We start from the raw sequence: 26,392 nt of genomic DNA, 5'->3' as shown, positions 1-26,392 counted from the left end.
TTTTAAAATAAGCCACTGAATTCACATTTTCTGAGGGAAATCACTATCATATTTTTGGCCTTTGACGTTTAGGCAAAAGCATATACTGCTGATGAAAGGACATGTTTTATCTTTTCTTAATGGTTTAAGTTTTGTTTTCTAGTCCTGTAGCAAGGGTAGTTTATCTGCACCAAATAAAAAATAACTTAGATGCAGTGAAATCTTTCACCATAATGCTATGTTGTTTTTTTAATAACCCATATGTTCTGCTGAAATATATCCTATCTTCTTGTTTTCTTTAAATTATATCCTGCAGGCTCACATTTCAAGTGGCCATTAGGGGCCCCTATGCTGGCAGCAATATATGCAATGAGTATGGTTTTAAAAATGCTGCCTGCCCTGGGTATGGCGTGTCCACCCAAATGCCGCTGCGAGAAGCTGCTCTTCTACTGCGACTCTCAGGGCTTCCACTCAGTGCCAAACGCCACAGACAAGGGCTCTCTGGGCCTGTCCCTGAGGCACAATCACATCACAGAGCTCGAAAGGGATCAATTTGACAGCTTCAGTCAACTTACCTGGCTCCACTTAGACCACAATCAAATTTCAACAGTAAAAGAAGATGCTTTTCAAGGACTATATAAACTTAAGGAATTAATCTTAAGTTCCAACAAAATATTTTACTTGCCAAACACAACTTTTACCCAACTGATTAACCTGCAAAATTTGGACCTGTCTTTTAATCAGCTGTCATCTCTGCACCCAGAGCTCTTCTACGGCCTTCGGAAGCTGCAGACCTTGCATTTACGGTCCAACTCCCTGCGGACTATCCCAGTGCGCCTGTTCTGGGACTGTCGTAGTCTGGAGTTTCTGGATTTGAGCACAAACCGTTTGCGAAGTTTGGCTCGCAATGGATTTGCAGGATTAATCAAACTGAGAGAGCTTCACCTAGAGCACAATCAGCTGACGAAGATTAATTTTGCTCATTTCCTACGGCTAAGCAGTCTGCACACACTCTTCTTACAATGGAACAAAATTAGCAACTTGACATGTGGGATGGAGTGGACCTGGGGCACTTTAGAAAAGCTAGACCTGACTGGAAATGAAATCAAAGCCATCGACCTGACAGCGTTTGAAACGATGCCTAATCTTAAAATACTCCTCATGGATAACAACAAGTTAAACAGCCTTGATTCCACGATCTTAAACTCCCTGAGATCCCTCACAACTATTGGCCTCTCTGGCAATCTGTGGGAATGCAGCCCTCGAATATGTGCTCTGGCCTCCTGGCTGGGCAGTTTCCAAGGCCGGTGGGAGCATTCCATCCTATGCCACAGCCCTGACCACACCCAAGGAGAGGATATATTAGATGCAGTCCATGGATTTCAGCTCTGCTGGAATTTATCAACCACTGTCACTGCCATGGCTACAACTTATAGAGATCCAACCACTGAATATACAAAAAGAATAAGCTCATCAAGTTACCATGTGGGAGACAAAGAAATACCAACTACTGCAGGCATAGCAGTTACTACTGAGGAACACTTTCCTGAACCAGACAATGCCATCTTCACTCAGCGGGTAATTACTGGAACAATGGCTTTATTGTTTTCTTTCTTTTTTATTATTTTTATAGTGTTTATCTCCAGGAAGTGCTGCCCTCCCACTTTAAGAAGAATTAGACAGTGCTCAATGATTCAGAACCACAGGCAGCTCCGATCCCAAACACGACTCCATATGTCAAATATGTCAGACCAAGGACCATATAATGAATATGAAGCCACCCATGAAGGACCCTTCATCATCATTAATGGTTATGGACAGTGCAAGTGTCAGCAGCTGCCATACAAAGAATGTGAAGTGTAATATCTACTCATCATGAAAAATTACATCAGATAAGTAACCTATTTTACATAGTAGGGGCTAAATACATATCTAATTTTTACCAATGGTGACATTAAGCCTAATTTTCCAAACCAAGTGGAGACTTAAGTTTTTGAAGTGTTGAAGTATTTTTAATTTTTTTCAATGAAACCATATTTTAAGTGTTGAAATGAAGCAAGCTCATATTACTTTGCATTCTTGCTGGAAAGTCTAAAAATGCTTACTTCAAAATAAGATGTTTCATGTATGTAATTATGTATTATCGGGTAAACATTTACACTAAAGTCTCCATATGCTATTTTTTTCTACTGAAAACAGTTTGGAAAGAAGCTCCCAAGTAGAAATGGTATGGATCAATACTTGTTTGACCACTGCTCTCCATCCCAAGTACCACAACTGGCTTGCTGCTTAAAAAGGAGATTTAGCAAAGTTCTCTTGTATGATAATTTGGTATTTACTCAAATCTATAATTTACTGCCGGTGTGGGAAGTAGAATTTCATATATACTGAAGACTGGTAAAGATGAAACACTCTTCTTTCAGAGTTTTTGCCTGGGTTAGTAGATATTATCAAAGTCCACATCATGAAACCAGAGCCTTTTATGTAATTCTAATAAGCTGAGTGACTCTCAAAATATATTTAAACAATGAATCCAAGTGATTGTGAAAAAGCTTCATTACAATGAAATCAATACTAAATAATTACACTGATTTCATATACTCTCTAGCTTATAAGGACATTTTGATTTTTGTGGCATTTAGACAATTATTTTTAACTAGTACTAAATTACCCTTTCACTTATTAGTTCACTAAATCCTATATTTTCCATTATATGTAAAAATATTTAGAAATTATTTTGGAGAGAAAAGAGATAAACTGATTCAATAATCCTATGACCTTACCTATTATCACTAGGTTGGAAATGATTCCCACTAGCTGGAAAGCACACACAAAAATACACTCTCTCTGAACTGTCATGATCAGAAATGCCTTGACAAAGGGTTTAAATCTTTTTTCTGCATTTTCCTGATTTTCAAACCTCAAAAAGCCAAATTAAAAATAACTGGCTAGCCGTAGGCATAACACTGATTTTTACTAGAATACATTATAAAGGAACCATGAAAGAAACCACTTTCTAAATATTATATGCTAAAATTTGACCTTTTAATGAAGATAAATTCACATTATAAGAGCAGTTCCTTCTAAGTGAAGGGGACATATTACTGAGGCAGACCTTCTCATGGTAGACAATCTACATGCCTCTGCAGCCACACAGTGGTTAAGCTGAAGGTGGCACGGAGGTGAGGGGATGAAAGGAAAAGGCATCATTTTGAAATCTGACTCACAAAAATGGGTTAGCTGAAGTTAGAAGGCAGCCAAGAGGGAGGCGAATGGGTGATGTACACAGCCTGCATGGAGCAGACCAAGGCCCTAGGAACTGCAGCTGAAAAGGGAGGGGGAAAGTTCTCTCGTGTTAATAAAAACATACATAATTAATAAATAATAATGATGCCACACTTTTCATGCAGAAAAGAGCTACAATTATTCTACTTCTTTAATTACGTTTTCTATGGAGAAACTATGACATATGTGGGATTTAGACACAAGTTACCAATTCATACAGAATTTTTCCACAGACAAGGTTCCATGTTAGTAGCAAAAATGTGAGATTAGATTACTGAGTTGACCTTAGAAGAATGAACATTTTACAAGTGACATTTACTGTATGTCAAAAATGGTATAAATCCTTAGAGAAAACCACTACCATTAAAAAAAGTTATCTTTTCCTTAACATGACCATAAACATGATACCCTTCCCTCAAGGCATATTTTCTTCCCAGAATTGAATTGAAAACATGTTAAGATTACAGTTTAACCCATGAGATTTAATTGTAATTTTTTGTTTAATACTGAGAGGGGTGTCTACCTATATCTCAAAGAAAATATCTCAGTAAAAAGCAGACAAGATCACCAATTACAGTAAACATGTGCTCTCATATTTTTTAAGGTGGATAGATTGAGTTTGACAAAGTCTCAGCCCAGTCAAGTTCAGCTGATCTTGAATGGTGACCACTTTATCTCGTTAAACCAAACCCCAGGCCTGCACAGAGCAGACACAGGAGCCAATTTTACAGCATAGAGCACAGCTCCCTGCCTCCCTAGAGGGGTTGGATCAGGTGACCCCATCACAAATGAGGGCTCCACAAGCTAAAATTTACTAACCCACGTATCAGGTAAACACAGACACCTGTCAAGGGACTGTTTTGCCACAAAACAACTGTGTCCTGAACACACAAGATTTTACTAGCTTTGAAGGATAGCAGGAGTATTTTCCATCATTTCAATCACAACCAAAATTAATCAAAATTCTGAGGAGAAGGATGAGAAATATTGCTGGGGATCCCCATATTAATCTTAAAGACTGCAGTAGGTAAAATAGACCAGTTGGAAAAGCAAACCATTCAGTCATTCAGGAGAACAGCATGCCAAGGCCACCAGAGCATACTTGCCAGTTGAAAAATAACTGATATTTTTGCCTCTGTTTTTTTGGTAATGCTCTCTGAGAAAAGTGAGTAACAGTGCCAAACAGCATTTTCCTTTATCATTTAAAATGCAAGCTTCCCTTTTCAACTGCCTAATAGAAGGCAGGATTCCATATAATGTTGGCCTGTTTGTGTTTGGGTATCAGCACAGGTTTGAGATGAGACTGGTTAGTCATATGACTTCTCTTCACTGACTGGCCAGGGTGGAAGAGCATCAGAGCTTCACTGCAGATCTGTTAACACAATGTCAGGGGCTTCTGTTTTTCTGTCTAGTTTTATCCTGTGCAACGACCCTCTGGTCCCCCACCCCACTTCCCCCCACCCCATTTTCAAGGTTAGAGGAAAGTGACCACTTAATCAAGAAAAAGAAAAATTATTAAATCTCTCTGGAAAAAGGAAAGCTAAAGATGGCTATGATACTGTACCCACTTAGTAACCAATAGCTAGTTTGGAATAATTTACATTCATTTCTGTAGCTTGCAGGGATTTCAATCACCTTTCTGAAATGAGAGTGGGCTGTAAATCTGCATATCTACACACATTCAGAGAATACCCACTGCCAACACTAAATAGCAAAGATACTAATTTTTAAGCCAAAAATCTGCACTAACACATGTAATTTCTTAATGTGCCTGAGTTAATTTCTATACCAATTCAATGAATGAAACTGATTGAACTCCCCAACTCCACTAATTACTAAAATCCATCTGCTTATTCTAATGCTAGTCACCAAGAGCTAGACTTCATCTTTCCAATAAAAATAAGCCTGCATTATGCAGTTATAGCACAGAAAAGACAAGTAGTGACTCTATAGCATCTTACTACACTGATGGACAGTGACTGCTGTAATGGGGTATGTGGTGGGGACTTGATGATGGGGGGGGAATCTAGTAACCACAAAAACCACAAAGTTGCTCACGTGATTGTATATTAATGATACCAATAATAATAATAATAATAAGCCCTATGTAGCACTACGTCTGAATCTAAAAATTCAAAACAGACATGTCATTTTCTTAAACATACTTCCTATACATAGCTAATATCAGGGGAAAAGCTATAAATGCCCTGTTCTCTCTCTGAAGTGTAGATATCAATACAAAATTTTGAAATAGTTATTTTTGGAAGCTGACTTACATGACCATATACCTAATAAGAGCAATACAGTGACAGACCTGTCTCAAAAGTCATGCTTTTCATAGCTTATTGGTTAAAGTGCTTCAGCCAGAAACAAAGATAAAGGTGACAAGGCCATCCATAGATAATTACATATTTCTGTTCCTAACCTAGGGCAAACTTGTAGTACTTGAATAATTTAAGGCCAAAAACAAATAGAAAATGACTGTTGAAGCTTTCACACTGCTACTGCAAATATGTGGAAACATCTGCTGCTCCTTCAACTAACCTATTTTTCTGGAGCAATTAAAAAAAAGTTTGATATATGGAATGTTTGCTGAAACCTTCCTATCAACATTGAGACTGTAAACTAAAAGTACAGTCCAAATATATTGTGTTCAATCACCTTAAGAGCCATTTTTTTTTTTTGGTGGGAGGTGGGCAAGTGGGTTGGGGGTGGGAGGAAAATACTATTATATTGGGTGGAGGGAGGATTGTAACAAAGTGCAGTGTACAGAAAAGTTTTGTTATTAAAATTGTGTATACTGTAAAAAGTGAATGCCTTTTTTTTACTTTTTAGCTTTTCCTTGGTAACCTATCAATTTTGACATGTGAAACTTGAAAGAGCATTTGTGACACAGAAACCTTAAATGAATGGTTGTTTTGTACCATGTTCTCTACAATACCAAATGTGACAGTTGAAAAAAGGGCAGCTACTCACCACCCATCTTCAGAGAGGCAAAAGCAAGCTCAGAACAACATAAAGGTACAGGGAATGGGGAGGCGCCTGACTAAAAACCCACTAAGCCAATAAACAGCGGTCATGCAGTAAGAAGCAGCTCTGTCACAAGCCTTAGCAAGTGCTCAAACAACTGTGCATGGGGTTCATAGGGCCCAGACTGGCCACTGTCCCCCACCTGCCCCAACACAGGACTGCTGCCACAGCCTGAGGAGCTTCAGAAAGGCACTAATTGCCCACACCCAGCAAACAGCACCCTGGCCTCTACTTCAGGGGAGCTGGTTGGGAGTAGATCCCAGCAACACATTGCACACCACTCCTGGGAGGGGGTCTACAGACGCTCACCATGCTGACATCTCAAGGATTCCTACACGACTTACTCTACCCTAGACAAGAGCTCAGTAAGTAAGAATAGGGGAAAGGAAGGTAAGATTTTTAACTAGTGCCCCTCGCTCAGCAAAGATAAACATCCCCAGGACAGGATGCTGTACATGGCAGCACCGCATGGGGTACACAATGGCCCTGGCCTGGAGGACCTCACTGCCAGGAGCTGCCATACTCACTAGGATGCACTTACTGCTTCTCTGGGCTCAGAACAGTGAGGCAGGATCAGACATGTGGGAGAAACAAAGCCACCCCTTTCCCCAACCCCCAGGGATGAAGGGATCAGAGGGCCAAGAGAGCTGTCACACCAGGAATCTCAGCTGTAACTAGGGCAGAGGCAAGGAACATTGAACAAAATTTTACTGTCAAACTTGTCCAGTATACACTAGAGGGCATAGGTGATGGTGGTTTCAAATTGAAAAAAAGAACTAATTCTTATACTTCACATGGAGTTAAAAGCAGAGCTTATTAACATAATTCACATACATTTTAATCTTGAAAATCCCATGTAAAGTTACATCTGGTTTCTTTATCAGTTATTTTAATTAGTTTTGCTTATATGCCACAGCACTCTCAGGTTCCCACTCAAATTTATAATAGATTTCTTCAAGGTCTGTTTAGAGATTTTTCTTTCTTTAAATATATCTAACCAGCTGGGTACTCAAGTCTCCCTTAGAAAGACAAGATGTACTACAAACTGTCTTTTACAAAGAGAGAAGGGAATAAGGTGAAAATCACAGCTTTCCGAACATCTCTCCTTAGCATGAGTTACTTCTTACTAGTCAATGTTTTGGGAACACTCTTAAGGGACAGATGTTGAACCTCCGTTCCCCTACCTGAAGGAGACATTAAAGAGTAAGAAGTCTTCAAAGGCAAGTAATCACCCTATCCTGCAAAACCCATAAACTAAAAATAGCATCCCTTTATACATGGAGGCCCAAGCCTAGCCCATTGCCTCCAACACAGGACCTTCCATTAGAAACCTAACAGCAAGGAGCATTTGTTGAACAACAACCTTGAAGGCAGGGGCCAATGAATCCACCACACCCAAAGAGAGAAGTCTCTTCCCTCACTTGGGAACCATATTTTAAAACTGCAGCACCACAGACAACTCCCAAAGCCTTTTTACAACTTTCATCAAGAGATTTTACCAAGAACCACAGTGAAGACATAAATAAATGTCCTAACTTTAGTGAATACCCACTCAGAATTGTGTTCAGAGCACAAGAACTCCATATTTAGGCCCTGGCATTTGTACACACGCACATACACACACACATACAATCTTAAGGTTGCTTTTTCTGGAAATCCATCACACTCTACAGCCATTTATAATAGACTATCTGTTTTATCCTAAGAACCAAAAAAGTTGCTCTTGTGATCAATGAAAACACTTCCCATGGCCTCACTACCAAGTACAAGCAACAACTTCTCAGCATCAAAAACTATGTATTTATCATTTACATATAACCTACTTTTGTAAAGTCAAGGAAACGTAGCATAATAGATTTGTATGTAGAGGATGGTTGAAATAAGGATGTAAAAAAAGATCAAAAGCAGGGATTTTTAACCCTATGGGGCCAGGATATGTTTCACAGGATGCAAAAACCTCCTGAAATAATAACGCAAATATTGTATGAGTCTAGAGATGTCACCAGATCCCAAAGGGTTTTGTTAAATCCAATAAAAAGCCCGAGCACAGCACTGAAATAATTATTCTAGTACGCACTAATCTGGCCTTGATCTTTCAGAGGGCTAAGGCAGAGAACACAACCAACAGAGGGCTAAGGCAGAGAACACAACCAACAGCTCTTATCTGATAAAGGAAACACACTTGTTTACTAGGGGAGCGGGTGGAGGTGGAGGATGGGGGGGGACTCTTAAATGCAAAAGCCTGTGAATTATTTATAAAATAGAGCCAACCTTTAGGAATAAGGAAACATGTCAGAATTTATCTCCAATGAGGTTTTGGAGAATGGGCACATTTGTTCTTCACATCAACCCTGGAAAAGCTAAGGGTAAGGAGCCCATACAAGCAAACTGCATACTTGAGATGGCCCAAGGCTGGAGACTGTAAAGTTGGCGACAATGAACATGCACGTACTTGCAAGAGCAGTTCATGTTTCCTCTTACCACATCCCTGGAGCCCAAACTACAGTGTTTTACCACTTAAGGGACACCCAGTAAATACTCCCTCACATTACAAATCTTCTAGACTAGAAGGAATACAATTTAAAATTAAAACGTCTTCCACTACATCATGAATGAAGAGAGGCACATTTCATGCATCATCTCTTGCTGTGCTGATGGTAATCATAAATGTTCTCCTTGGGTAAGAATCTGTAAGATGGTAACTAATTTCCTAAGAAAATACATGTTTAAAAAGATAAAGAATTCACTGGCTTGAGTGGTCTCATAGGATCTGAGAAGTGACTAGTGGGTACCATGAGGGTTTGGGGTGGGAGTGGAGGGGATTAGGAGGGAAGGGGGATAAAAGGGCACAGAAATTCTCAATCATAATATAAGTTGTTTACAGGGACAGTAGTACAGCATGGAGAATACAGTCAGTGATTCTGGAACATCTTTCTACGTCGACAGACAATAACCGCACTAGAGGGAGTAAAGATTTAGTAATGTGGGTAACTGCTGAACCACTGCATTGGAAATCTGAAACCAATATAAGATTGTATATCAATAATACTTTAATAAAAAATACATTTAAAAAATTAAGAAGAAATCTAGCAGCCACATTTTAAAAAGAAAACAAATTCACTGGCCTGAACAGCTATCAGAAATTTAACTGTCCCTTTAAAATTCGAAACTCATTCTAGACATCATTAGAAAAAACACTTAGATTTCAACTGGAGCAAACAGCACAGTGATTAAAAGTGTCTCCACACTTGGACCTGTGACCCTGGACAAATCTTTCAACCTCACTGTGCCTTGGGCCTCTCACCTCTAAACATGGAATTAATAGCAGTAACAACCATAAGGGGATTTAATACATGTGAAGTCCTGAGAACAGGATGGCACACAATAAACATTCAATACATGTTTCCTATCTTTAATAGCAGTATGTTGAGAACTAGACACAACAGATCCATCAAACAGAGATACAATCATACTAAAAACATGTCAGACTTTTGTGTTGCTCTCCAAAACTCTTTACTTTCTAGTCTTACTTTCCCCAAGTTAACGCAGAGCATCTAAAATGAAGACTGATAATTAGTGAGGGCTTTTAATAAGCCAACAGTCTAGATACACTTTTTATATCTAATACTGATGCAACACTAACCACATTATCTCATAGTCAAGTTATCTGCCTTATAAAATGTATTAGAATAATAGACATGACATTACTGTGGTTTGGATATAAATCAAAGCTAAATTGCAAAAGATTTAGAATCCCTAATTCAAAAATTCCTTCTGGGTAAGGTAGTCACTTAAAATCAAGTGATGTTTCATTTCCTTATTCAGCAAAATTATTGACAATACATACTACATATATATGTTTACATAGGATACTATTTTTCAAGAGAATTAAGAATCTCATTGATATCTCAGCTTCTGACAATTTTATTTAATTTATTTATTTTTTAGGCAGATTAAAAGTTTTAAAGGTTACTTAAAGAGAGAAGTGCAGCAGCAGGCAACCTCAGCAAGGAGAGGCGTCCTGAAAGGCTGGAGAGAGAATGTTTAAGATTAAAAGGCTACACACTTAGAAAGTGCAGGTGACCTCAGAGAGAGGAGCGCCTGACAATTTTATTTTAGGACAAAATATATGGCTGAGAATTAAGGATCACTATTTGTTCTTTTTTTTCCCCCTGCTTAGAGAAAAAAAAAAAGTACTTCCAGTCTACCACATCTAATTTAGGAAGCAAACCATCCAATTGTGGCAGATTTAGTTCCTAAGCAGATATGCCACAATTATTGAGGTATATGAGCAGAAGAGGTACGAAAATTAAAAAATGCAAAGATAAGCCATTAGCCTTATCTGAGGGTGCACATGTGACAGCATGTCTTGTGATTGCTGGAGTGATCCTCCATATTACCAAAATCTCTATTAAATAAAGCTTGCTTGGAATTAAGCTGCCTTAATGAGTACATGCATTTAGTCTTACCAGAACCTGAAGATCTCATGGCCCAGATTTTCCATACCAAGACCTTCTTTCTTGGCATATTTTTTCAAAGATCATGATGCATTTTATGCAACAAGGAAAATCACTTTATCTCTTCCTTCTTCCACAGCTTTTCTCCACTTTCCCACATTTCTTGACACTGGGCACATGAACAAACTTTTCACATACCTACTTTTCCTCATGGTTTCCCAAATCCAAGAAAAACCACATTACTGAGCAGAAACGATTCTGCTACAGTATATCTACTGCTGAGCAAGCACCAACTAAGAAATATCTATAAATTTAAAATAGTCCTCCATTCCACAAAATTAAGTGCTGATGCTGCAAACTGCTGAAATACTATTATAAAGTCCACACAATTTGGGAAATATTATAAACACAATCAATCACTTATCTGAGTTGTCTTCTCTGTCTACCTTTCTCTTTGTACAGATCCAAGTATCAAACAGTGTTTTCAACTTTGCTTTTACTTTTTTAAAAGACCAGGAATACCAGTTATTTAAGAATGTATCTGCTTTTAACGATTAGTACTCACTAGAGCTCTGTGAGCAAATAAAATCTCCAACACTCTTCACATCTTTAATGTAAATAGCTATTTCACTGTTTTTCTTTGGGGATGGGGAATATGCCTTGGGGTGCAGAGAACATGGGTGTAGAGGAGATGACTGTGAAAATTTGAGAAATGTAGTATTCTTTAGGTAATTATAAGCAGTAATCCTTACATCCCTTATCTACACTCTAAATGTCATAGCAGTTTTGTTAGGATTCCATAGACAGAACTGGCCAAAAAGAGACTGACCTTTCACATAAATACATGTTCTGCCACAGTATTTGCTCCACATAGAAAAAAGACACAAGCATCAGGCAGTGGTCACTGCCCCATGCCAGGCACACACTAAGAATGGTGTTCAGAAGTAACCCTGACAGCGTTACTTCTATCAACTTCCCTAACCTTTCCGTGAAGTTCATGAGAGGTGGAAATGGCAGTGAAAAGAAAGGGAAAGGAGCTGACTACCCTCAGACACTCCCATAGGCATCGGGAAGGCTGCCCTGGCACCACCTCTCCCTGTTTTCTTCTGACAATCCCTTCAGGCCAGTGTGTGTAGAACTGCTGACACTTGCCATCAACTTCTAACAACTAGAGTCCATTTTATTACTGTAGTAAAACTGCCATTCTAAGATTTATCTATTTACTCTACATAAAAACCTCATAGTAGGTGGTCAGGAACTTTCTTCCTTGTTATGCAGCTTTCCCGAAGTGTCAAAAGATATAGTGCATAAGTGGGCATCATCTAATCACCCATTTTATGCTTGCTTAGAATTAGATGTGATGTGAATTACAGATGGAATATGAAGAACCAACAAACTAAAAGGGTTTATCTGAAGTCTAGTTGACATTTTTCACCAAATACATTGCCATAAATTGTTATAAAAATTATTAAACAGATTTGTTAAAAACATAAATCTTCTAGCCTCTCAAAACAATTATCAGTATTCTGAAGATCTTGCCCTCAAAATATTTTATGCCAATTTTTCTACACACACACTCTTCAGTTTAAGGGGAGAGGGGAGAATAGATAAAACCTATGAAAGACTAGACTCTTATTCTGTTATTAACCAGCAACTGAATTCCAAGACTTGATATTAATTGAGATTAAGAACACTGTGGATGGCACAGATTGGGAAGAGGAAGGATGTGAAAGATTAAGATTCAGTTTTTGAGATGTTAAAGTTGATATGTTTATTAGCCATTCAAGCAGAGATGACAAGTCCAGGATAAAGATCTTGACTGGAAATACAATTCTGAAGTCATCATCAGTGAATAGAGGTATTTAAGTTATAAGCCTGAATGAGATCACTAAGGGCTTGAGTGTAGATGAAAAAGAGCCTCACAGAACCACACTTTTCATCCTATACCAGTCTGAGAAATCTTTAAACAGTATCTGTCAAACAGCAGCCAACAAAAAAAGGGTGAGTTTCAAGGGCAGCATCTCCTCAACATCAAAACTACTTGAGCAAAACATGTTCTATCAGAAAACTAATGGGAATAAGGTCTACCTAATTCATGAAAATAACCTAAAACATTACATATCAAAGAAATTATCAATTAAGGGTCTGCACACACAGTGCTTTAGAAAGTGCAAATGACAACCAACATTAACAATCTATCATTCATCACACCTCTGAGTATGGTCTCCATGTCAAGCAGGCGCAAGAGACAGAAGGTCCTGCTCTCAATGAGGTCAATGTAATTGACCAAAATACCAATGAGAGATCATGGGACAAACAAGAAAAGCAGGTTTTAATTGGGGGAGGGAAGGCATGAAGAACATACAGCTTACTTGAACTATGACAGTCATGTTTATGACAGTTTATTACACTTAAAATCTATACATTTCTCTGTGTATAAAAATTACCATTAAAAAACTGAACTCTATTTAATGATATGCATGCTGCAATGTTTAGAGATGAAGTATACAAGTGTCCATAACTGAGTTTGAAATGCATCCAAACAAGATGGATACAGGGATGAATAAGTATGTAATAAAGCAAATGTAACAAAATGTTGACCACAGACTCTAGGGAATGGGTGTGTACACATGTACACACACACACACACACACACACACACACACACACACACACATGCATACATACATGGGTATTCACTATACAATTCTTTCAGCTTCTCTGTAATGATAATTTTCTTCATAAAATGTTGGAAGGAAAAGGAAAAAATATAGTAACAATTATAATGGCACTGGTAATCTTACACCTTATTATTCTCAACTAGACCTAGAGTGTTACATGGTGGTTACAGAGCTTAGATTCTGAAGCCAGGCCAGGTTCAAAGTGTAAGCACATTTACTTACTACCTGTGAGACCAAAAGTCATTTAACCTTTATGCCTTAACAGTACCAAACTCATGCTCTGAAGACTAAATTGGAATGTGTTTAAAGCACTAAGAACAATTCCTGTCACAGAGTAAGTACTAAGGTATGAACTGTTTTATTATTATCATTATTAAATATTTTTAAAGTAATTCTATAACTACTACTTCGACTTCCAATAGCTGAGATGCTAAGGTAATAAGCCCTTGTCTTCAATGTATACTTTAGTTGGAGGTATAACTTGCAATATTCAATAAATACTAATAAAAGAAAATAAGCCCAAAAATGTGAATTGGATGGTACTAGCTAGATTACTGATTATTTAGAGAATAGGAAGGGCACTAAAGAAAGCAGTAGAGAAATTAGCCTTAAATTTTGGTGCCAAAGTACCAGCAGGATTCCAATGTGGCTGGGTGTGGGGTATCCAAAACCATTCATCTGGCAGGTGGTACCAGTAAGGACAGCTACTCACAGCTTGGCCAAAGCAGGGTCAAATGATAAGGTGTTTTTGGGATCCAACAGGAGCAGCCACTCCAGACTTCTGGAGGTCTGACTGGGGTATAACAATCAAGTAGTGCCTTAGAAAACTGTATTCTGGCAATTTGCTTGTTTTGCTGGAAAAAACAAAACCCAGAACTTCCCAACTATCAGAAAAGCCTATTAAAAAGAATGGATAAGGGAAACAGGTTTATTTAAAGGACAAGTAAAGGGTATTAAAGGCAAGCAATGGTCAGCTGAGAAAAACAAATAACTATCTCAAAGAGCTTTGTTCAAGAGAAATGGGCAGCAGGCTGGGACACGAGCGGAAAAGATTTAAGAAGAAATCATTTGTTCACAGGATGTACTAAATAAAGAAAGCAATTATAATGGCACTGGCAATCTAACACACTATTAAATTTCAAGTTTTCACTATTTATCTCCCAGCTGAAACTATATCCTGGAAAGACAGTCATCCATGCTTGCATATTCACAACTTTCTTTTCAAGCATCAATAAGGACATCCTCTCCTGAATTAGACATGGAAAAAGCAGAACCCATTTCTACTTTGTATAGTGTGGGACAAAGCTTTGCTTGGGTCCCACTCACTCTAGTAAAAGCTACCCCTTTTCCCAATCCTGATCATATACTCTTACAATTTTCAAAAAATAAATTTTCAAACTTTTAGAATAATTTGACTACCTAATGTATTACAAATATTAAACAGAAATGCAGGAGCAGTGTAGGAACAACCTGCTAATTTTACTCTCTCATGTAGTACAAAAGAATCTTATATGGTTTAATTTGCTACCTTAATATATAAGAGGTTCAATAATGACTTCTCTGTTGAAAAAAAAAACATAGTGGAACACACTACGTGGCATGGCTATGAATACAATTTTAATAAAAGTCCCAAATGGTTATCTACCTTCCATCTTAAGAACATAAACTATAGATGAAAAAGGACATCTTACGGGTTACACTTCACAATAGCAACAAGTTTCAGAAACTCAGAATCCTTTCATTCCCTACCCAAATTTAACTCTATCATGTCTTTAGTTCCCTCTCCATAATCAAATATTTCATCTTTCTTCAGACTCTTTCAGAAATCATAATTATGAGTTCTTCAATATCTCAAATAAGAACACACATTTCTTTCCACACCTTTTATTACAATCAAGACTAGCTGCTAGATTCCTTAACTTAGGTAAACCATAAAAATTATCAACGTCTAGACATGACATAAGAATTCTAAATTAATTTTGATTAACCAAAGGAGGGAAAAAATCAAATGGGGAGAACCTATCAGAAATCAACTTGTGTTCCTTTTTCCAGGTCTTCTTACAAGAAAAGGGACATGCTTTCCTCACCTCTGCTAAGCGAGCAAGGAAGTGGAGACCTTGTTTCACCCACCACACAACATATGGAAGTGTGGATTCCTTGTATACCTCTAGGCAAGTGTCCACAACAAAGAAACCACTGGTAAAAACAGCATTCTGAGCTTTAAAAGAAGATTAAAACTCAACAAGGTGCAAATTTTTAGCAAACAGGCAGAAAAAAAATGTTTTACCTAGTACGTATTGGATTTTCAGTCATTGCTATTAAAGGGCTTCTACTGATTAATCTACAATTTCCTACATCCACATATATTATTTATTTACAGGAACTGTAAGAGCTGGCTGGTCAGCTTGCTTGGTTAAAACATGAAGGTTAAATAAAGCCAGGCAGGTTTGGTCTTTGCGGACCAGTTTTGCTCTTCACATTCTAAACCCCAACATGTTTTCTCTGTCAAACTGAAAGTATCTGTCCATAGCTACAACTGGTACAAACAGTTAAAACTGTGAGGGATAAATGCAAATGCACTGCCAGCGATAGGGAAAAATCGTAAGGTTTGTCCCGTGAGGTAAGAAATCCCTCTCCTTACAAGAGGACATTATTGCATGAGCCATCATTACCCCATTACTGAATAGTCTCTACACAGAATAAGACTGCATTATAATAAATTAGCCCAAAAAAAGGATATTGGAAAAATGTCTACAGAAAGCCAAAGTGGAATTTTTTTTTTCTAATAAGGAGACCTAGTGAGTAAAATCGATTCTTATAATATTCTATTTCACTGTATCACAAAATGTCTGAGTCTTACACTATCACAGTTAGAGGAGTTTGTCGTACTGTTCTTTCTTCCTCTTCTTCTCACACCAGCTTTCTCTTCATTGAGGCTTGGCAGCCCACTCCTGCAGACTTTTCTTCCATCTTTCCTTATTCAGGAACTCTCAAGCATTTACAGTTTTCACTTAGGTCTATGTAAAAGAGTGTTTGTAAAGTACATGTGTTTAGCTAGTGGAAAATGGAAGCAAAAAGACCTTTTTCTATTTATTTCAAAAGGAAAGCTATTATTTAGTTCATATCTTGTTGAATATTTTCTTTTACACCTTTCGCTCCTTCCTCTGAGTCTTGTACCAGCCATTTTTACTTGATTAGAAAAAGAACCTCTTATTTGAATATGTGTAAAGTCACATTCAATGCTTACATTCAGGAACTTGTATATCCATAAATACAGCGCAGATAGCCACACAAATTTTGCAGATGTGGGTAAAAATAAAAGTTAAATGGACATCCTTCAAACTATTTACAAGTATAGAAATCCTGCAGATGTGATGTCAATGATGAGTGTGAAAGGAAAGTGGACCATAGAACACTACTGAAGGATAGGCTCTGAAAACCTTCACTAACCCAGCTCTGTGACAGGGATTCTTCCTTCATCCATCCAGGTCAAATAAACTTTGATCCTAAACAATTAAAATGGCCTATGTGAAAATAATTTTTATAAAACCTAAAAGCTCAAAACAAAATCAAGCAATTAATAACTACCTTGTATTCAACCATAAAATTTTTGCGAAGACTTCATATTTGGAATGTGTTGTGTGTGTGTGTGTGTGTGTGTGTGTGTGTGTGTGTATATATATATATATATATATATATATATATATGAAACTCTCATTTGAAATGTGAAAATTCTTTCCTCGAACCACTGAGTTAAACAGTCTCTTCTCTACTTTTGTACTACTTTCGCATGTGTTCCATACACACAGCCAGGGCATATTTCTTTTAGATATTTTTATTCAATTCTTCAGCAAGAACTGGGAAGTATACTTTTGCTGTAAGGTGTGTTACACAGGTATGAAGGAGTTTCCCTTCTAAAGAGTAAACCCCTAATGGAGGCTAAGACTCAAGCAGTAGCTATTACTGTCAATAATTGCTGACTTAATAAAAAAACTAATTGAGCACAAAGATAACGAAACACAACAAAGTTTAGACCACTTCCTCTATTTAAACTGAAGCAAGTATTTGCTAGTATAACAATATATGACAAAGTAGTACTTCAATTCACTAGAGGAAAAAAAGGTCATTTATTTAATAAATAGTATAAACACAAGTCACTATCTGGTAGAAATATTAAGTTGGAGCACTTTAACACCAAAGAGATGAAAGATTACGACAGACTTGTGTCAATTTAGTAAATCTGAAACTACATTTCCCAGAGTTCCCTTCCCTGCATATTCCAGGTTAACCTAGACCACATGAGACATCCTGGCATGAGATTTAGAAGTTGGAAATGAAGCAGCAACCACCTTTTTTATGTAGGGAAGGTAGGTGTGGGTGAAGAGTAAGGTCACACATACTGTTGCTTTTCTGCTGGCTCGCTTTGTTAGCATGGGGTTGCAACCATGACCATGACTCCCACAGGATTTTCTGTTAGCTTTTCTGACTTCTGGGCCAGGTGCATATTTAAATCTGTGACAAGGGGAACCACCTTCTCCTTTAGGAAACTTCTAACATTTGCATTGGAGGCTTGGATGTAGTGAGAGGCCAATATGAATTCCAGGCTGTCCTCATGGGGTCCATCTCATGTTCCAGAGTGACCCTGCCTCACATGTACTATCTTCTCTTGCATGCCTGCTATTCTCTAGCTCCGGCACCAAATAATCACCTCCCACAATTGCATGTCAAATTCCTGTAATAAATCCCGTATATCTTTCATAGTTGCTCTGCTTCTGTGATTGAACCCTGAGGGTGTGTGTGTGTGTGTGTGTGTGTGTGTGTGTGTGTGTACTTTGATATGGTGAAAAGAGAAAGCAAGCCTTATGCAATGTAAGATTTAGAAAAACACATGGAATACATGTGGCAGATACTAAGTTAACAGCTACACATATATAATATACAAAGAGCTCCAGCAAAGAAGACAAATCTGCCATCAGAAAAATGGGCACAGATTATGAACAGGTAAATCAAATGACCTATAAGTATATAAGAAGATTGTCTGAATTCAAAAGAAGTCAGGACACTGTAAATTAAAATAATAATGAGCTATTACTTCATACACATCAGATTAGAAAAATTAAAATGAATAATACCTGCTATTAGGATGTGAAGCAAAGGCTATTATTTTCTTACATTGGTGGTAGAACTGCAACTAGTTTATCCTTTTTTAGAAAATATCTACAAATATTAATTCAAATAAAAAAACATATATGCCATTCAACCCAGCAATTTCACAGAAATAAAATCCAGAATCTTATCTCACAGAAATAAAACATCAAACACAAGGCACTGCAACATTTTTAAATGCTTAAAGAATTTTTAAAGCAAATGCTGTCAAGATAAGAGGAGTTGCCAAATAATTTAGGGTATACCATACCATGAAACATTACTCAGCAATTAAAAGAATGAATTCGCAGTAAATTACAACACCTGAAAAGATTCCATGAGGTACTCGTGAACAGTAAGACACAGGTTTGTAAACAATGACCCCACTTTGATCAAGCAAACACCTATCCAAAAAGAATCTTTATGGGGCATGGGAAGGTGGAGACAGGAGATTTGTTATATAAACAAAGAAATGTAGATACTCATATCAGATTGCTTACACTGGTTCTTTGGGAGAAGATGTGGGATGGGGGAGGAATCTGAATGAAAGGAGGGAGCTGAGAGGAAAAGGGAAGTAAGACCCAGTGTGGGTATATAGGTCACATTCACGGAAAAGTTATGTGTATGTGTGAGTGAGTGTATAGAAGTTTAAAAAGAGGATTAGCTTTGCCTTTTCTGTCCTAATAGTTGTACTTGTTAAAAGTGAAGCCTAACTTCTTATAATAAAGGTAATATAGGCTCTAGGAAGGAACTACAATTGAACTGTAATAGTCATTGGATTCACTGGATCTTGGAAAGGAAGCAACAACGATGTAAAAAGAAAATAAAACAGAAATGGAAGAAGAATGAAGGCAGTGCTGAAGAGGCTGGAGTCATTATCTTGGAACACTGCCCAAGACAGAGGTGAAAGAAATACCTCCCTGAGTTAAGCCTGGAAACGAGAAATGTTACTGGTGGAGGGGATTTGACCAGTGACCCACAGCCTCACAAGCAAGGCTCATATTCATGGGAATGCACTGAGGCACTGTTAAAAATGTTGAAATATTACACACACACGTATGTTATTTAACAGGTTGATTAGTGCCAGGCCCAATCCAGGCCTCCAGAATCCTACTCCAGCACTACAGCACTACTGACTGGGTGGCGCCCATTTTAACCAGATGTACAATTCCTGAACATACCCCCTGCTTATTGTCAGAAATCATCCATCCCAAAAATGATAACATCACAGTCCAATCTTACCAACAGGCAATGTAGCATCACTTCCCATGATCACCTGCTGCCATGATCAACTGGACAATCCCCAGAGGACGTGAGGCCAAGGGGCCCAGAAGTCATGCGGTCAGAGATCAGGCACAGTATTGCCCAGCAGGACAGGAAGAGATACTCAGTGACAAAGGAGTCCAATAAAGAAAACAATGAAGGCAATGTTGGTTCTTCTTTCCTGACTGTCCATGTCATGCTCTAGACAGAATATTTTGTGTGATTACCCTGAACCTCAACGTCTCCCATATATCACTGGTAACACTAAATTGCAAGTTTTCTACTGTCACAAGGCTAAAAGTACTTCTTGTTTGTTTATTTATTGAACAGTCAATCTTCTTTCTTCCTAGAGCATATTGCACACCCATTTTACCATGGCTTTAGGAAATGCTCAGTATCACCAAAAAACCCTTATCAGGCAGGGTTTGTTGTTTTATGTTTAATTTTTGTACTGGTAATAGACCTATTTTAAATCTGCTTAGAGGTATTGCCTTTTGGACTCCAAAACCAGAAAGCATCACTCAAAGTTAAGAAAGAACAAATGAAGTTTTTCCAGACAAAAGCCAGGGTCAGGAGTTAAAGACTAGCAAATGTCAGATATGCAAAACTGAAAGAGACTACAGTGAAATGATAAAACCTTCAAACGCATTATAATGAAGATTACTTTAAACCATCTGTGATGAGAAAAGGTAATAAATTATGAAGTGTAAAGAGACCTGACATTCTGGAATAAACATTTCAAAGAGGACAGTAAATGCCTATTAGCTATATAGATAAGATATGCTATCATTAGTAATACTTATTTGTTAAACAGAAGTAACCTTATAGTATACAGAAGTCACTAATAGAGCACATAGCCTCAGGCGACTCAATCTAACTTGGCTGAAAAACAATTCAGACATGAAACAAGACACAATAATTATATTCCAGACATGTGAGGTTTATAGATCTCATTGTAACAAGAAGTGTAAGTTGATGCCACAGTAGAAAGAACAGGAACAGAGGCCTCTGAGATTAAACATCTAAGAAAGAAGCAGGAAAGTAAAAACAGACAGGAAAGAGCTTTCTTGAAAGAAAAAAAAAATGCAGAAGCTTTTGGCCAAAAGAGTGGGATGTGGAATGAAATTTGGTGGCCATATAACAAAGTATGTAATACTTAGGACAACATGTTTAAAAGGAAAAGAATTAAACAAGCAGAAGTCAGCAAATTAGAGAAGCATATTTTACAATCAAATAATATTAACTCTCAATACAGACACACATCATCTTTAACTCATGTTTGTATAGGTTTCTATATGTGTGTGCTTTTCTGTATCTACATAAAAGATTTCTGGAAGGAGATTTAAGAAACTGTATGGAAAGAAACTGTATGGCTAGAGAACAGAACAGGACTTCACATAATCTCTGATACTGTTAATTTAACCATGTAAATATATTACCTATTTTAAGAATTTAAAACAACTTTTTACTAGGTATAAAGAAATAAAGCAGCTGTAAGGATCTTAGGTCAACAACAGAGACGTACCTACTTTTTTCAAAACAAACCTATAAAAGCCAGCAGATGAAACATTTCCCATTACTCTTACCTTTAGTATCATTTCTGAAGCAACTAATAACCATTAATCCAATGAGCAAGTTTACAGATAACATGTGAAGGCAATTGTTCATATTCACTAAGAGTAGATGCCAGCCAGTGCCCCTCCTCACTTGGAAGCCAACCCACTTCAAAGATTTTTTGCTAGTAAAATTTTTCTCTTCATCCTTTTTTAGAGCTCTAAAGAAAAAGACTAACGTGAAACAGAAAGAAATCTTCCAGGCCTCACACTACCTGTCTCAGCATTTTTATACTACATAGGCAATGCCTAAACTTACTGGTTCTGGTTAATTATTTAACAAACTCTAGGATACTTAAATTCTCTTAAACAATGAGCTAATAGGTTTATTAGTAATACCAAAGTCTTATTTGTAACTCCATTTTCCTCTAGTGACAGATGTTTTAATATGCTAGAGAAATATAAACATGACTTGTAGAAAATGAATGAGAAAAGTGTATAGTCAGTTACAATATTCAAATCTTTAAAAATCTATTTCAAATGCAATCACCAAATAAATCCAAAATGGGTTGAAAGAATAATGAAGAGATTTTATACAGAGATGCCTAAACAAAACCCAATTCAGAAAATGAACACTGACCATCAGAGCACTTCCCCATGCCAGATAACTTAGAATTAACTATAAAGAAGTATGCCAGACCCAAGCAAAATATACAGTTAAGTAGTAAAGAGAACATATTATGAATCTGGAAATAAGGCCACCAACTTCGGGCAAGACAGTTAAGATAAACAGACAACAATAAAAAAACCTCTGCAATACAGTCAGCAGGGACACATTTGCTAGAAATTAATACAGTCTTTGGACATTATTACCAGAATGTACATAAAAAAGGGAAAATTCTCCAAATGTATTTGACCATTGCTGAAAAAGAAGAGAAGGGAAGGAATTAAGTTCTTCAGCTCAGCAGAAAGAGAAATGCAACTAATCCAAGAAATCACTGGAAAGCAGGTAAAAACTAAAAGTAGAGGACTGGAAGTTTTAAACCATTCAAAATATTAAAATTTATTAGCAATAGTAGTGGTAAAGTAACAGTGGCACTAACAGCAGGGGTTGTTTTACACCCTTTAAAGCATGCTATGTGTGTGTCCACATCACCATCATCCGCAACTCAGTGGCTGAGGTAACTGACACTTGGGGAACTTAGGTGACTCTTCGTATTCAGCGCAGCTGTCAAGAACTCAAACAATTTCCCTCCACAGAAAATCCTTTCGGTAAGAAATTTACCCTCATGCTCAGTTTATCTTAATTGCATATATATATATACACACATATACATACAAAGCTTCAAATTAGGTAGATTTTCCCACCCCAATAGAAGGACCAGTAAATCCCAGCTAAGATATGCAGGAGCCATATGACTCATCTCCAGAAGCTCAGGGAACAGCCGACGTGCCAACAACTCCTTCTGCGCTGACCAGAGGCACACTAGCCTACACAACCACGGCCATTGTCAGCTCTACCTTCATCTCCTCGGTCCCGCCTCATCAGCACCAAGATCCACAGAGCAATAACACAACTGGGAGCCACCATGTATTTCTTTTCTGTAATTCATAGAAAATTTACTTGGGGCAGCAAAGATATGCTCCATCTCCCAGGACATCAATTGAGAGAGAGACTCTTTCCCCAAAATAGGCTTCACAGCACCTGCCCACACTGATCTGAGGGTGACTGTCTCTACCAAAACACATCTTTCTTACTTCCTGCCTGAAATTCCACCATAGGGCTTCTCTTAAAATTTTCTTCAAAATAATTTTCTTAAAAAGAAAAGAAAAGAAAAGAAAAAAACAGAAAGAAAAAAAGGAATACAAATATCCCCCAAATAAAACAACAGGAAAAAAGTGAGAAAAAGGGATCATACTTGACTTTTCCAACTGACACTCTGACTAAGAAATTATGACAGCTAAAAAGGAATGTTTCTGTTTTCCCTTTAGTTGGAAGGAAAGCTTAAGAATTTCTGAAAATTCCTTCCCTCGGGGAATTTGCTTTTGGTGTCCGTTACAGATAACATACCAGTGGATAAAAGGAATTAACTATACAGCAAGTTAGCATTAATGGAAAAACCTGGGAAGAAGTCATTATGGTTAATTTAACCCTTGTTAGTAGCTGTAATTTTACATTATGTACACAGAGTAGAGTGAGACTGATAAAGCTGTTGCTGGCTTCTATGATAAAATTGAACAAACTTCTGTGATAAAGCCTCAGATCACTAAAAGGTATAGGAAGGCTGTCAACTTTGACCTACACTTCACCACAGAAAAGGTCAGCCCCTTGGGTTCACCGAAGGTGGTCATCTGCAGCTTAGCTCTGCTGGGCCGCAGCAAACCCTACAGTATTAACCATGTTTGCCTGGTAGGTGCACCACAAAGACCAAGAAAAGCCCATATGACACAAACTGAAAATCTATATGGCTGAGCCACAAGTCCCACCCCATAGAAGCAAAAAGAGCAAAAATCTATTTCAGGTAAACAAAGTATTTAATGTTGCTTAAAACAAGCCCCTTCACTTAAACCTCTGCTACATATTTTTTTGCAATTCCTTCAAGTTCAAGTCAGCCTAGAAAGCTGAGATACTATACATTCATGAGCAACATTATTTCAACCAAAATCCCTTCCCAAATCCATTATATTCCTCTGACCTCAAAAAAAATCTAAAAGATTACATCATTAATATAAAAGCTGATTCCTTATCATAGTTCTTAGATTTCTATAATCAAACTCTAGATGATTCTATGTAAAAACCTTCAAATAAAGATTCCAAAATACTTTAAATGCATTAATTTTAAGGACCAACAATATGCATATTGTACAGACTCACCATTTTTTCAGACACAAAATAAAAATGAAAATCAGTCAGCTTGAAATGATACATGTTTAAACTGATTTCTGAATTTTTGAACTATTTTTTTATTCAACATCCCTTAACATATTCTTAACTTAATAGAAATAGCCAAAGAAAATTGCAGGCCATTAGTCTCCTTGATACAAAGCCAGGAGATTAAACAGGCCAACTTTGTGCACAATGTAGGCTTTAATGTAGCTGATGTCATTCCAATCAGTATTATAACAGGCCCCATTTCAAAATGGGGACGAGATTCTTTACTTCACATAGAATAAATACATTGCCTTCACTCCTATAGGAAATATAACTTAAAACACTCATAAATCTGCATCATTAACATACATACATGAGAAAAAGCATGTAAATATTTTTAAGTATTAAGATATACAGTTCACCCAGTTAAAGTGAACAAATGTGTTATTTTGTTCACAGATCTGTGCAACCACTACCATTAGAACATTCTCATCACCTCAAAAAGAAACCCTGTACCCTTTAACTATCACTCCCCTAATCCTTGTTATTTGAATATTTAAGTACTAAAATTTAAATATCGAGGATATGGTGACAACACTTGGTTGTAAGTTAAAGAGCTCTAAATTTGTTGTCCTTTCAGTTTTAGTATTCAGTCTAAATTTACTCTTTGAGCCTCCAGAATCACAAAATTTTCCATTCTCTCTCAAAAGACTCGAGATTAATTCCTGTTTGTGAAAAACAGTAACAAGGCAATCAAACCTCTAAAGTACATCCCCTCACATAATATGAATGCATTATGTTTTAGGCACCTACCAACAATTAAAAGGAAAATAAACAAAACAAAGCTCATAAACACATTTTTAAACGTTTCTATCTATGACCTACATGACAAGTAACTGCCCCTACTCTTTGGCATTTACCTTTCTTGGGTTTAGAGAAGTAGAAACTGGTTCCAAGTCCAACTGTGCTGAACTCAATAGGGTCTTAAAGAATGTTAGACACTCTCTTCCTCCACCCACATTAAATATACACCCCCTAAAACTGTTGATTCACCAGATTCTCAGCTGCCAAAGAAAGTAGACTAGCTTAGTGTTTGACATTTCCTTTTGGCAGTCATTAGTCCTTAATGTGTCACTGTCTAGAGACTAAATGAAATAGTTTTGTTGATTTCTACTTTAACAGATCATCTTCTTAGGCCTGTGGAAATGTTTCAAGGGCTAAATCCCTACAAGAAAGTGGCTAATAGAAGATGTCACAATACAAAAATAATAATTTGATCAAAACACCTCTCTCCACAACCCCTTATCACTAGTCTGAGCAGTAACCTTCTACACAGGAGCAAAGGGGGAAAAAAACAAACATTTCCTGAGATGTTTGACACTATCAGTGAGCCACCCACTAACAGGGAAAATGAGGACTGCTTCTAGCCAGTCTTGCTTGTAAAATGGTTCTTTATTGGTTCTTCATCCCCACCAAGAGAAGAAGTTTACCATCCCCTTTACACGAATTAAATCTGTTCCTCTCCATCCACTCCTCAATGCCCATCAAGGCCAACCTTGTCTTTCTGTCTTTGTATATATATATCCTATTTAATATAGCCTTATACTTGCTGCAATGCTTTAATGAAATAATTCATTTGTGGTTTTATAACCTTCATTGTACCAGCATTATCTCTTCCAAACCAGATCTCCTCATTCTTATTTTTGTTCACCAAAAGAACACAAAACAAGGTAAAAAAAAAAAAAAAAAAAAGAGAGAGAGAGAAAGATAATAGGAGATAGGGTGTTTATATTCAAACAAGGTTTTCTCTAGCTAGAGGCCATGTCTTTTCATAATCAAAAACAAAAGCAAGGAATCTGAAATCATGTTGGCCAACAAACAGTGTTTAAGCCACCTAAAACTGTGTCAAGGCAACTTCTCAGCAGGGAATTCACAAGTAAAACCTCCCCCTCAAAAAGTCCTAAGTCTTGCAATTTATTAAATTCCACTTAATCAAAATCTTGTGAACAACAATGTAAACATCACAAAATTATAGTCAAGCAGATGAGAAACAAAAGTTTATTGCTATACATGGTAGAGTTTTAAAAAAAAACACTATTCAAGGTAAGGCAATGGCTCTGGTAATGC

At 37.3% G+C, this 26,392-nt stretch overlaps 2 protein-coding genes across 5 annotated transcripts in view; one reads left to right on the top strand and one right to left on the bottom strand.

Annotated features, from left to right (window-relative positions):
• The window catches only part of CTNNA1 (catenin alpha 1), a 208,072-nt gene that overhangs the window by 66,282 nt on the left and 115,398 nt on the right, over nt 1–26,392 (bottom strand). The window lies entirely within an intron of this gene.
• LRRTM2 (leucine rich repeat transmembrane neuronal 2) overlaps nt 1–26,392 on the top strand; it is a 46,281-nt gene that overhangs the window by 1,293 nt on the left and 18,596 nt on the right. The window contains exons 2-4 of one of the 4 annotated variants that reach the window (XR_012125100.1): nt 296–6,285; nt 13,698–13,778; nt 15,485–26,392. The exon at nt 15,485–26,392 is cut by the window's right edge and continues 18,595 nt beyond it. Coding sequence is in view for 1 of the 4 variants with exons in the window: in XM_017673099.3 (XP_017528588.1) it covers nt 296–1,842 (1,547 nt within the window). In the remaining 3 variants the exon portion in view is untranslated. Of the gene's footprint in view, nt 1–295 lie in introns of all 4 variants that reach the window. The other 3 variants (XR_012125099.1, XR_012125098.1, XM_017673099.3) reach the window with 3 other exon arrangements.

The sequence above is a fragment of the Manis javanica genome, chromosome 14 (genome assembly GCF_040802235.1).
Source record: "Manis javanica isolate MJ-LG chromosome 14, MJ_LKY, whole genome shotgun sequence".
Classification (NCBI taxonomy): domain Eukaryota; kingdom Metazoa; phylum Chordata; class Mammalia; order Pholidota; family Manidae; genus Manis; species Manis javanica.
Note: the sequence above shows the minus strand (reverse complement) of the source record. Positions and strands in the feature narration are given on the sequence as shown.